The sequence below is a fragment of the Girardinichthys multiradiatus genome, chromosome 24 (genome assembly GCF_021462225.1).
Source record: "Girardinichthys multiradiatus isolate DD_20200921_A chromosome 24, DD_fGirMul_XY1, whole genome shotgun sequence".
NCBI classification, from domain to species: Eukaryota; Metazoa; Chordata; class Actinopteri; order Cyprinodontiformes; family Goodeidae; genus Girardinichthys; species Girardinichthys multiradiatus.
Genome location: NC_061816.1, coordinates 16,338,141 through 16,350,907, shown reverse-complemented (window position 1 = coordinate 16,350,907; position 12,767 = coordinate 16,338,141). Strand labels below are relative to the sequence as shown.

General features: G+C 39.2%; 1 protein-coding gene and 1 long non-coding RNA gene across 4 annotated transcripts in view; one reads left to right on the top strand and one right to left on the bottom strand.

Annotated features, from left to right (window-relative positions):
- LOC124861578 (transmembrane protein 163-like) overlaps positions 1-12,767 on the top strand; it is a 42,615-nt gene that overhangs the window by 18,109 nt on the left and 11,739 nt on the right. For both annotated transcript variants that reach the window (XM_047355415.1, XM_047355416.1), the window contains exon 6: positions 10,928-11,024. In XM_047355415.1, the coding sequence (XP_047211371.1) occupies positions 10,928-11,024 (97 nt within the window). The remainder of the gene's footprint in view (positions 1-10,927; positions 11,025-12,767) is intronic.
- LOC124861579 lies at positions 892-7,706 on the bottom strand. 2 transcript variants are annotated; one of them, XR_007036673.1, is made up of 5 exons: positions 7,528-7,706; positions 7,320-7,420; positions 7,094-7,202; positions 1,688-1,788; positions 892-1,471 (listed from the first exon to the last, which is right to left on the bottom strand). It is a non-coding gene; the product is annotated as an uncharacterized LOC124861579 (long non-coding RNA). The 2 variants fall into 2 exon arrangements; XR_007036674.1 differs by lacking the exon at positions 7,094-7,202.

The window sequence follows — 12,767 nt, the reverse complement described above, 5'->3', positions numbered from 1 at the left end:
ATAAAACACAGTGGACCAACACCAGCAGCTGACACGGCACCCCAGACCATCACTGACTGTGGGTACTTGACACTGGACTTCTGGCATTTTGGCATTTCCTTCTCCCCAGTCTTCCTCCAGACTCTGGCACCTTGATTTCCGAATGACATGCAGAATTTGCTTTCATCCGAAAAAAGTACTTTGGACCACTGAGCATCAGTCCAGTGCTGCTTCTCTGTAGTCCAGGTCAGGCGCTTCTGCCGCTGTTTCTGGTTCAAAAGTGGCTTGACCTGGGGAATGCAGCACCTGTAGCCCATTTTCTGCACACGCCTGTGCACGGTGGCTCTGGATGTTTCTACTCCAGACTCAGTCCACTGCTTCCGCAGGTCCCCCAAGGTCTGGAATCGGCCCTTCTCCACAATCTTCCTCAGGGTCCGGTCACCTCTTCTCGTTGTGCAGCGTTTTCTGCCACACTTTTTCCTTCCCACAGACTTCCCACTGAGGTGCCTTGATACAGCACTCTGGGAACAGCCTATTCGTTCAGAAATTTCTTTCTGTGTCTTACCCTCTTGCTTGAGGGTGTCAATAGTGGCCTTCTGGACAGCAGTCAGGTCGGCAGTCTTACCCATGATTGGGGTTTTGAGTGATGAACCAGGCTGGGAGTTTTAAAGGCCTCAGGAATCTTTTGCAGGTGTTTAGAGTTAACTCGTTGATTCAGATGATTAGGTTCATAGCTCGTTTAGAGACCCTTTTAATGATATGCTAATTTTGTGAGATAGGAATTTTGGGTTTTCATGAGCTGTATGCCAAAATCATCTGTATTAAGACAATAAAAGACCTGAAATATTTCAGTTAGTGTGCAATGAATCTAAAATATATGAATGTTAAATTTTCATCATGACATTATGGAAAATAATGAACTTTATCACAATATGCTAATATTTTGAGAAGGACCTGTATATTGCTGTTAGAGGCACATCCCAACAGACCTTACCGCAGCAAAGGGTGCTTCTACAAAGTACTGACTCAGAAGGGTTGAATAGAAATGCATTTAAAGGAAACATTTTGAGAACCATAGATCATTTTCCCTCATTTTTTTCACAATGATGTGTGTTTGTCTAACATAAAATCTCAGTAAAATACATTGATGTTTGAGGTTTTAATGTGACAAAATGGGGAAATGGTCGAGGGGGATGAACTCTTCTGCAACACCCTCTGTGGGTATAAATACACGGGTATATCCTTATGTTCCATGCATGTTTAAAGTGTGACCACATTGTTTAATGTGTGTGAGCATGAGAGGTTGTGTGGCCTGTTTTGTTCTGCTGAGAGGTTTATCAGACTGAGTCTTTTCAGCTCTCTCAGCCTCAGTCCGGTGGGACTGATCTCAGAACAGACCCTCAATGTTTTATCTCCTGCTCTCTGAGAAAAGACTGAGTTGTATTGAGATGTCAGCTATTCAGTGTCACCTGAATGCTCAGCCAGCTAACCCCTGAAAGAGGGAGAACAGAACAAGCGTGCCACATTAAAATCCTGAATACATGTACAGAAATTTTAAGTCATCACTTGAAGTCATCAAACTCTGAAACAAATCATGAAACTCTGAAACCCAACAACAACAGAGACTTCAGTTACAGAGCGAATCAGATAAAAGCTAAGGCTTGCTGTCTGTGCTGCTTGGAGGAGCATATGTTGGATTCACACACACCCAGGAGTGAAGATGCGTCACGGTCTCAGAGGAGTATCAAGTAATTGCAGGAGAGACGGCTGATGAGATCATATCCTCCGGAGGAGATATGGAAACGTGCACTGAAAAACATTCATGAAACAAGCATGTACAATGCAGGAGGAGCATCAAAACTGTCAGATATCCTTCCAAAAAAATTATATGTGTAAAATAGACAATATAGGACAGTATAGATTGATTTAAATGGAGGGAATCATAAAGTTAGTCACCAAAAATTATCACCAAATATTAAATTGTTATTCAGCTGTTTTCTGTAGAAAACAAACAGCTCAAAAAAACTTTTTTGAAACCAAATGGTTTACCAACAGGACATTCAAAGTAGAGGCTGACATTTTTTCGGGATTCCCACGGGAAAAAAAAACTTGGATCGACGCCGCCATTGTGTAGTTTTTTTCCAAGAAGCAAATACTATAATGCGAGTCAAACGAACTACACGACCCACAAGCCAACAGTGCTTCTGATCGATGTTTTCCACCTGCGTTCAGGATGGAGGGAGCAAACGCAGGTGGAGAACTGGACGTGGTAAAATTGGATTTGTAACGTAAAGTCAGAAATAAGGACTTATTTATTAAATTCATAGAGCTGACAGGAAAGTCGCAAATATTACCGACCTTCAGGAGAGTTGAATGTAGCGGTTTTAACACGCAGTCTGCTGCTTGTAAAACGTGTTTAGTTGTAATCAAGTTCACCAGTGATTCAGGGACACTTGTAAGACAGATTCTGGATTAAATCAACCCTGCATCTCTTCATTCATCAAACCAAAAGTACCAACATGTGTCAAGTCTCATATGACCAACAAAATTGCTGCATGTGCTCTAAAGATTTAAGAGGTAAGGTACGGAAACCCGTGAGGGGACATGGGGAAATTTATTTATTTTGCGTCTCCACGCAATACTTTTGCGTTCGGCATTTTGGAGCAACAGCACAGATGATAAACTGCTCATAAAACAAACACTGATATGTCATTGATATGGTTTATTTGTCATATGCAAGTTAACACGCAGTAAACAATGCGATTAAATGCTTAGGATAAGAAGAACCGTTCAAATCACGATAAAAACAAAAACACTAATGGCGTACAAAAAAAGGTACACATCATGCAGCAGTAATAAGGAAATAAAGTGTCACAGATGTGGTTTCGTGCAGTTTTATTGTTCAGTAGTTTGTTTGACAGCTTGTGGATAAAATCTGTCTTTTAGTCTGATTTGAAGATAATTTTATTTAAGGCTGATTTCAAAATAAAACTCAATAATTCTCAAAACGGGTGTAGTGTTTGTTTCATTTTTGCAGTTATCTGGTTTGGAAACTATCCCACAAAGTATTGCGAAATAACGCAAAGACTATTGCGTGGGGACACAAAAAAGAAAAAAATCCCCCCATGTCCCCTCGCGGGCCTCGTAGAAAGGCTTCATCAAGGGAAGATATTAAATAAATATGTTGTGAAATAGAAAAAAATTTAATGTACCATTAAATGTACAATTTATTTATTACATCATTATTAAATATTAAGTGTACCACTAATTACGTCATGTCGTCTTTAAAATTATACTTAATTATTCAGTGGCACATTTAATTGCATAATATTCTATTTCATGATATAATGGTACATTTATTGTTTCTAATGATGTATTAAATAAATAAATGGTACCTTTAATTTAATGGCACATTTAATGTTACATTTCTTTCATGTTACATTTACTTCACTTATGGGACATTCACAACATTTATTTATTTAATGATGATTTTATTGTATTAATTTTGTCCAGTTTGACCCTCCATTCTTGATGCCTGTATACAGGTCCTTCTCAAAAAATTAGCATATTGTGATAAAGTTAATTATTTTCCATAATGTCATGATGAAAATTTAACATTCATATATTTTAGATTCATTGCACACTAACTGAAATATTTCAGGTCTTTTATTGTCTTAATACGGATGATTTTGGCATACAGCTCATGAAAACCCAAAATTCCTATCTCACAAAATTAGCATATCATTAAAAGGGTCTCTAAACGAGCTATGAACCTAATCATCTGAATCAACGAGTTAACTCTAAACACCTGCAAAAGATTCCTGAGGCCTTTAAAACTCCCAGCCTGGTTCATCACTCAAAACCCCAATCATGGGTAAGACTGCCGACCTGACTGCTGTCCAGAAGGCCACTATTGACACCCTCAAGCAAGAGGGTAAGACACAGAAAGACATTTCTGAACGAATAGGCTGTTCCCAGAGTGCTGTATCAAGGCACCTCAGTGGGAAGTCTGTGGGAAGGAAAAAGTGTGGCAGAAAACGCTGCACAACGAGAAGAGGTGACCGGACCCTGAGGAAGATTGTGGAGAAGGGCCGATTCCAGACCTTGGGGGACCTGCGGAAGCAGTGGACTGAGTCTGGAGTAGAAACATCCAGAGCCACCGTGCACAGGCGTGTGCAGGAAATGGGCTACAGGTGCTGCATTCCCCAGTCCTGGGCTACAGAGAAGCAGTACTGGACTGTTGCTCAGTGGTCCAAAGTACTTTTTTCAGATGAAAGCAAATTCTGCATGTCATTTGGAAATCAAGGTGCCAGAGTCTGGAGGAAGACTGGGGAGAAGGAAATGCCAAAATGCCAGAAGTCCAGTGTCAAGTACCCACAGTCAGTGATGGTCTGGGGTGCCATGTCAGCTGCTGGTGTTGGTCCACTGTGTTTTATCAAGGGCAGGGTCAATGCAGCTAGCTATCAGGAGATTTTGGAGCACTTCATGCTTCCATCTGCTGAAAAGCTTTATGGATATGAAGATTTCATTTTTCAGCACGACCTGGCACCTGCTCACAGTGCCAAAACCACTGGTAAATGGTTTACTGACCATGGTATCACTGTGCTCAATTGGCCCGCCAACTCTCCTGACCTGAACCCCATAGAGAATCTGTGGGATATTGTGAAGAGAACGTTGAGAGACTCAAGACCCAACACTCTGGATGAGCTAAAGGCCGCTATCGAAGCATCCTGGGCCTCCATAAGACCTCAGCAGTGCCACAGGCTGATTGCGTCCATGCCACGCCGCATTGAAGCAGTCATTTCTGCAAAAGGATTCCCGACCAAGTATTGAGTGCATAACTGTACATGATTATTTGAAGGTTGACGTTTTTTGTATTAAAAACACTTTTCTTTTATTGGTCGGATGAAATATGCTAATTTTGTGAGATAGGAATTTTGGGTTTTCATGAGCTGTATGCCAAAATCATCCGTATTAAGACAATAAAAGACCTGAAATATTTCAGTTAGTGTTCAATGAATCTAAAATATATGAATGTTAAATTTTCATCATTACATTATAGAAAATAATGAACATTATCACAATATGCTAATTTTTTGAGAAGGACCTGTAGGAGGTCATGTCAGAATTTAAATCAGGTGTTCTGGAGCAGACACACATCTAAAACTTGCAGGGAAGGGATCCCTGAGGACCAGGGCTGTGAACCATTGAGGTACAGTTTCTAAATTATGAAGGTAATGCCTTTTTGTCCTTTTGTTCAACAAGTACAGTTCTCTTACTAGGTGCATTTTTCTTTCGTTCCAGCAACTTGAAACATAAAAGTAATGTCATTGTTCAAAGGAAACGATCACTTAATAAATAAGTAAAATACAACTAGGTACATTTTGTTTATTCAACTAAGATAGGCATGGTCTGTTTCCTTGTTTGATATTTTATTATTTCTTCATTATTATTCTTTTTACTTTCACTGGCTTTTACTACAGCTAAAAACAGGGACCTAACTGGTCCTTCAAAGAAATTGCCAAAAGACTAAATGAAGAAAACAAAAATGGGAGTGGCACAGGAGTGGGAGTCGTTCTGAATGGGAGCGGGATGGGAGTGGGAGTCAATTTACCAGGAGTGGGACGGGACAGGATTTTTTTTGTTATGCTGGCCTGGGATTGGGATGGGACAAGAAATTTTTCTGTGGGAGCGGGATGGGACAGGAGAGAAAATCCACTCCCGTGTCACCCTCTAATTCAAAGTACCCTGGATATGCTAAACAAATCATGAGAAAAATCGGTCTAAAATTTATCACATAATTAAGATTTGTTTATAAATCCAACTACACACACAAAAAAATTATTTTTGTATTAAACACAGTCAGGTCTAAGTGTAATGATTTAGATAAAAGCAAAGTACAGGTTAAACAAATACGCAAGTTCTATACTATGGAGGGTCAAAAGGGACTAAATTAAATAAATGTGTCATAGAATGATTAAATGTGTCCCATAAAATAAACAAATGTCCCATGAAATAATGATTACAAATGTCAAGTTGACAGTATAAGTAATCTAATGATGACAGTGCTGCATAGGAGCCATGAAATAAAAAAATATGGAGTAAAATAATTGTTTTTAATTGTTTAAATTTATTTAAAAGGCATATTTAATTATTTAATTGGACATTTCATTATTTATTTGTCCATTTAATTGTACATTTCATAATTTAATTGTATATTTAAATATTCAATTATGCATTAAATAACAAAATTGTAAATTTAAATATTTAATGAGACATTGAATGATATTTATTTATTTAATGTTATATTTATTTAATTATGTCCCTTTTGGCCCTCCATAATAATTCACTTCTACAAGGAAAAATACGTTTTCTGAAGAAGAAATTAACATTCAAAATCTTATATAGAGGGGTTAAAGGCCTATCTATATTATTTTTACTGCTTTCTCTAGAGTTTTCACAGCCTGATTTGGAGTTTTAATATCGAATGGTAATCTGACAGGTGAGAAAAGGAGGGAACCTCAAATTTTCCAAACCACAGGGACATCCAGTAAACTGAACTAGAATATTAAGGATAAATAAAACGGCGAGGAGTCTTCAGCACCATGCTCAATGCAAGGGATTGCTGCAAAATCAGTGACTCAATGCAATTACTTGGATAAAAATCTCTTCATGAACTGCCATAATAAACTACACTTGACTGAATTGTTTTATAACTAGGATGGAATTGGAATATATGAAACTGACCTTAAATCTATCTGTATGATTAGACTGAATTGTTAATATATTTCTGCATATAAATTGGATCCGTTTTTGTAAACTCTGAGACATTTGTTGTAGAGCCTGCTGTGGCTCACACTAGGCTGTTTGCTTCTTCAGAACCATGTGCGTTTCTGCTCTGTGATTCTGCCACCTCAGTCCCTCTCTCAGATGGAGCTTCAACAGTGATTCTGTCTGCCCTGAGGTCACTCTCTAAAAGGCAGGAGGTTGGTGGTCTCTGCTGGTACTGCCTGTGGGAATGTCTGGATGCTCAAACGTGGAGGAAAAACTAACCAGAACTTTGCAGGAACCTCACATATGGATATGAATGTATGTATAATTTTCCATATGATACCGGGTCTTTGGCTCGACTCAGCTGAGGTTCTTCTTGCTGGTTGTGTGGCACCATTTTTCTTGTCCACTCAGTTGTTTGCTGAGGGCCTGCTCAGCCAATCAGAACTGCTCTAGGGAAAAGTTTTGCTAAGTTGCACAAGCGAAGCAATACGAAATTTAACCAAACTGAAATTGGTTTTACTGTTGATCAAAGTAGAATCTATATGAAAAGATCAACAAAGACTTACTTGACAGCGGACTTCGTGATGTCTTCCCTCCAGCTAATTGAAGAGGTTTTGCACAGCATCAGCTCAGCCAGTGATTTACATCTCATTCCAGACTACGCTTTCTAGTGCACAGATGGCTCATATTGTCAGAAATCATCTTAACAAGTAAACCTGACTTTTGCAAAATGTAAGGATGTCATAAAACAAAATTAAGTGAACTTGTATGCACCTAAACTCAGGCTCTTTGTCTGCGGTTTCCCCTTTTGACTTAGCTTGTTTTGTAGACAGCCGTTCTCTTTTAACGGCTTAATGAGGAAGCCACCGATGCACTGTAGAGGGATCCATGTTATTCTTCTTAATTTGTCTGCCTGTCTTTGTTTTAAAAGAGATGCAGTTGAACTGTGAAGTCCAGAGGCTACATGGTTACCAAGGTAACATACTTGAGGTTTGAAAACAGAAGACATTAAAGACTTTTTAATTTTTTGAAATAAAAACACCCCTGTTCACACTGCAGCTGCTGTTCTGGTATTTGTATTGTAATAAAATGTGATCTGAGGCATTTTCTACTCATTCATGAATCAAAAACAGAAGGGGAGTTTAGCTAAAAGCCTCCACTCCTTATTTCAGTTGCAGAGAAATGTCAGCAGCACAGGCATTGTACTTTCATTATGTGCAGGAAACAACAGGGAGCCAGTTGGTGGGGATGCTCTGCTCCTCTGTGTTTGTCCTTCTGCGGACTTCCCAAAGGGACGTTACGTGTTGCCTTGGTTACTTCATCCAGTCAAAACCCAGGACTCTGAGTGTTGCTCGAGAGCAGCCTTCAGACATTGAGCACATTCACTCTAGTAGCCATGCATGACCAGGACATATGCTCCAGCTGGCTTCTGTTTCCCCCTAGAGTTGGTTAATTAGATAAAGGTTGTTAAAGGACATCTGCTGCTCCTCAATCAATACTCAAAGCACTACTATACTCCCTCTAACACTATAGTAATGTTAGCTGGCTTTCAATTCGGGTAGATTATTTTTAGGTTTTGTTTTTTTCACAATGAGAAAGTTGGTTTGTTCTAAACTCACATAGAGCTGAAACATTTCCACATTTTCTTACACCCACAAACGTCTTGTTGGGATTTTATGTGAAGAACCCAGAGCCAATACTTTAAATAGCCTTTCACTGTAATTAAACCTGCAAGCCTTTTGGTGTATGTCTCTACCAGCTTTGCACACCTAGAGACAGATTTGTTTTGCCCAATCTTTCTTTCCAAAATGGCTCAACCTAAGTTAAATTGAGTGGAGAGCATATGTGAGCAGCATTTTTTTCAAGTCTTGCCACAGATTCTCAATTGGCTCTATATCTAGTCTTGGACTGGGCCATTCTAACACGTGGAAATGCTTAGTTCTAAACCATGAAGCTCTGGCTGTTGGTTCAGGGTTGTTGTACTGCTGGAGGATGAACCTCCTCTACAGTCTAAAGTCTTTTGTTGCTTCAAAAAATTTTTCTTCCAAGATGAGCTGTATTTAGCTCAGTCCATCTTCCATCAGCTTTAGCCAGCTTCTCTGTCCCTGCTGCAGATAAGCATCCCTACAGCATGAAGCTGCCTCCACCTTGGTCGACTTTGGGGATGATGTGTTCAGGGTGATGTGCAATATTTGTTTTCCATTGGACACTGCATTTCTGACTGACCATATAGTTCAAATGTTGTCTCTCCTGACCAGGGTTTTTTTTTTACACATAAGGCCTGATTTACTAAGATCCCAATTAGGGGGCGCTAAATTGCACGTGCAATTGCTGGGCGGGTTGTGGATGATATACTAAGATTGCTTGTGCAAATAACCGGTGCAAAATTAGTGCAGACTACCCTATTTAAATGATAATTTTGTATGTGCAACTGGTGGTCACCATGGAGCGTTTGGAGACATTTAATTCAACATGAATGTGAATTGTGTATTTTGTTGAGCATAGAACAAAAGAAAAACATGACTTCATTATTTCAAAACAGTTTTTGTTAGTTGTCCGTCATGGCCCTAAAAGCTAGCATTCATCTATTCCTTCCTTGATGGCGAATCTTCTTCAGATGTCGATAATCCCCGTCGCACTCCTCAAATCAGCTTCGACCAGAAAACGTCTCAGCGCAGCCCTGAAGGCATCCCGATAGTGTACATAGTGGGGTAGGTGAGAGCTGCGCCCATGGAGAGGTCTCCATCGGGCCATCATTACAAACAGGAGGCAGCTGGTCAGTGCTGTGTCTGGGCCGTCAGTGCCCTGGCAATAGTTGTGGGATCATTCAGTGGTAGTGGTCCTTCAACAAGGAGCGCACACAGCTTGTTAACTGTTTTGCTCAGTGTAACTTGCTCAAAATGAACGCAATCAGTATTTACAAAAAAAAAAAAGACAAATTGGTCTTCCAAGGACTTTAGTTGAGGTTCGTCTCCTTTCAGAGACTCACTGTGTTCTTCACAAATTTAAGCCTAAACGTAACATCAGCAACTTAGTTTGTGGTAAAAGTTGGCTGGCTGTATGTTAAAGCCTTGCTAATTTTAAAAACATATCGCATAAATGTCCTGATCAACATTTAAATTAAATATTTATGTACATAATAAGAAATTCTTTTCCATTTATTTTGTTTAACTCATTTGGTTTGTTTTGCCAATATTTTAACAATACATGTTTTTGTTTAAATAGTTTCTTAGTGACATCAAGTGATTTTCCCTGGCATATGTTCCAGCTCCACTGGCTCTGCAATGACCCAGCTGTCAATAATGCACTTTGTTTTGTTTAGTGATGAGGTAAAGTAGGCTACCTTTAAGAGGTGATTTTTCACCTGCTAAAAATGATTACAGCATCCACTTTGCCTGTGAGGAATTAAATCTGCCTTAAATGTCGTTGCTTTCCTATTAATTAAGGAGTGTTGCAAGGAGTTTTATCATAGGAGATATGGCATAGCTTCTATTTGTGACTGGCTCCAAATCAGTGGTCCTTAGGTAATCCTGCAGCTCAATATTTGCATTGCTAGATAGATGATACGTCTCTACTATATTTATTTCTGACAGTCAAAATATGTTGACAATGCACATGGTAGATTCTCCTTCGTTTGTCATTGTATCTATACCGCCTCCCTGCCACAATGACTGCAGACATTTGTGCGCGCCAGTTTGCCAGCCTTTCAAATGTGCTAAATATAATTGCAGAAACTGCACCTGAAATTCATTGCAGGTGATAGGTTATTACTTTTTCATGTACTCCTACCGGTACTTTGCACATTCTGATGATCAGCATACATATTCTTGGCAAACACGATAAATGGACTGCACCTGCTATTTTGCTCATTTGACACATGCAATCCTCTTTCCACCTGGTTATTAGATCAGTTTGGCGCAGGTTATTAAGTTTGCATGTGTTTTTACACCCAAGTCTTTGGTAAATCAGGCCCACGTTGTCTGTGTTTCCTGAATGGCTTCTTAATGACCTTTTTTCAACAATGGCCACTCTTCCATACAGGCCAGATTTGTAGAGTGCAAAACTAATAGTCAACAGATTCTGAATATGAAACACCCCACACTTTTCAGATCTGGTCACCTTTTGTTTGCATCATATCTGATCATCATTTGACTTTTTTCCTTCCCCTCCTTAGAGCTTGTGTGATCCTGGGTGTGATCTTCATCCTGTCCTCCATGTGCATTATAGGAAAGGCCATCCATGACCTGGCCACCAAGCTGCTGCCTGAAGTGGTGAGAATTTTCACAAAGATTTTTTTGCAAGATGAGCAACATGTTGGTCTTTCATGACGAGATGCAGTGTGTGACAGTGTGCGGTAAATAGCAGAAAAGTTCATACCAGAGAGCTTTGGATTAAAACGTTCATCGCAAGGGGAAATGATGCTATCAACTTCACATCTGGGGGAAAGACAACTAAAAACAGCACCATACTGTCAACTATAGCAGCTATTTTAGTGACAGCCACACGGCTAAATAGGGTCACCTGACATTTTGCCTGCCCGAGTGAACTTGAGCTAGGGAATGCAAGCCAAATGCTGGATGCATAATCAGATTTTTCAGAGTAATCTGTGGTTATTTCTGCAGCTCTGTCAAATAGAGCCATGGACTTGTCTAGCCAGGACGAGGACACTCTTCTGCTGTTCAGGTGTCTGCCAGGGACAAGGATTTTAGATTTGAAAACAGCCCAGCTGAATTTGATATTGTATCTAATAATATATGTAACTCATAAAATCCAAATCAAACAGCATGCAGACAACCATAGCACATATTTATATGACTTGCATGAAGCTGGCTGAGTCTGTCCCTGTCTGGCCTTTCGGAATGGATTTGATTTTACTGACAGTCAAATAGTTTGGGCTGAATTCCCAAAACATCTGCGTTCATTTACAAATTTTAATGCTTCCGTCATCAGAAAGCAAAACTGAAGTTCTAACTGAAAAACAGACCTTTTAAACTACGTCTATAATTGCAGTCACTTTTGGCTCTCATTAGCATAAAGTCAGTGCAAATGCAATTCGGCATTGTTTTTTTGTTTGACCTTTTAAACTGTTATTGCACGGTCTAAAACACAAGTAATATTTAATATCTGCCAGATTCTGCAAGTTAAAGTTGTCTTTAAAAAAAGAGGACAGAAACACTGAGCAGAAATATGCGATGAGCATATTTTTAATATTTCTACAGTCAGAAGAAAAACAAGAGTGACAGAATACAGCTGCAGCTTTGCTGTGTCTCCTGCCATGATACGTAAAATCAGGCTGTGAAGTTGAATCTGTTAGTTTTAAGGCGTTGTGGCCTGAACATTCAGTTAATTTTTTATAGTATTAAGCAAAGCATGGTGGAGATTCTGCATGAAATATCCAAGGTTTTCCCCTAAAAACACTGTAAATCTTTGGTCAATGAAGCCGCTTTAAAAGACTTTTAGGTGAGCTGCGCTCCCTTCAAGTACATTATGTAAAAAACAGCTTTGTTCTCAAAAATGTAAGTTTCATTCCTGAAGGCGTTGATGCGAGACACTGAATAAATATGATGTGCTACTTGATTAAGTTTCATTTAAATTTAAGAAAGAGTAGAAGTACAGGAAAACAAGATGATGACGGTAAATGAACAAAAATATCCGCACACCATAATGCAGCCACCACTATGCTTTTCTCAAAGAGACACGTGTGTGTGTGTGTGTGTGTATTTGGTGAAGTGGCCATATAAACAGACAATCCATTTCCTGATGTGCAGCAGCTCCTTCTTTCTTTGTTTAGCTTCAATATTTCCTTGTTGATGCTCCATCTTTGCTTGACAGGCTAGTTGATTTATATTCTGTATTTTATTTTAAGTTAAAGGTTCTTTGTGTAGTATTTTGTACGTTATTGTTGCAATAACCAAAATATGAACATTATTGTTGAATACCAGGAGGTGGTTTTAAAGTTTATCCAGTAAAATTAGAGGTTTTAAATCAGACAGGAGAAATGCTACATTTAGATG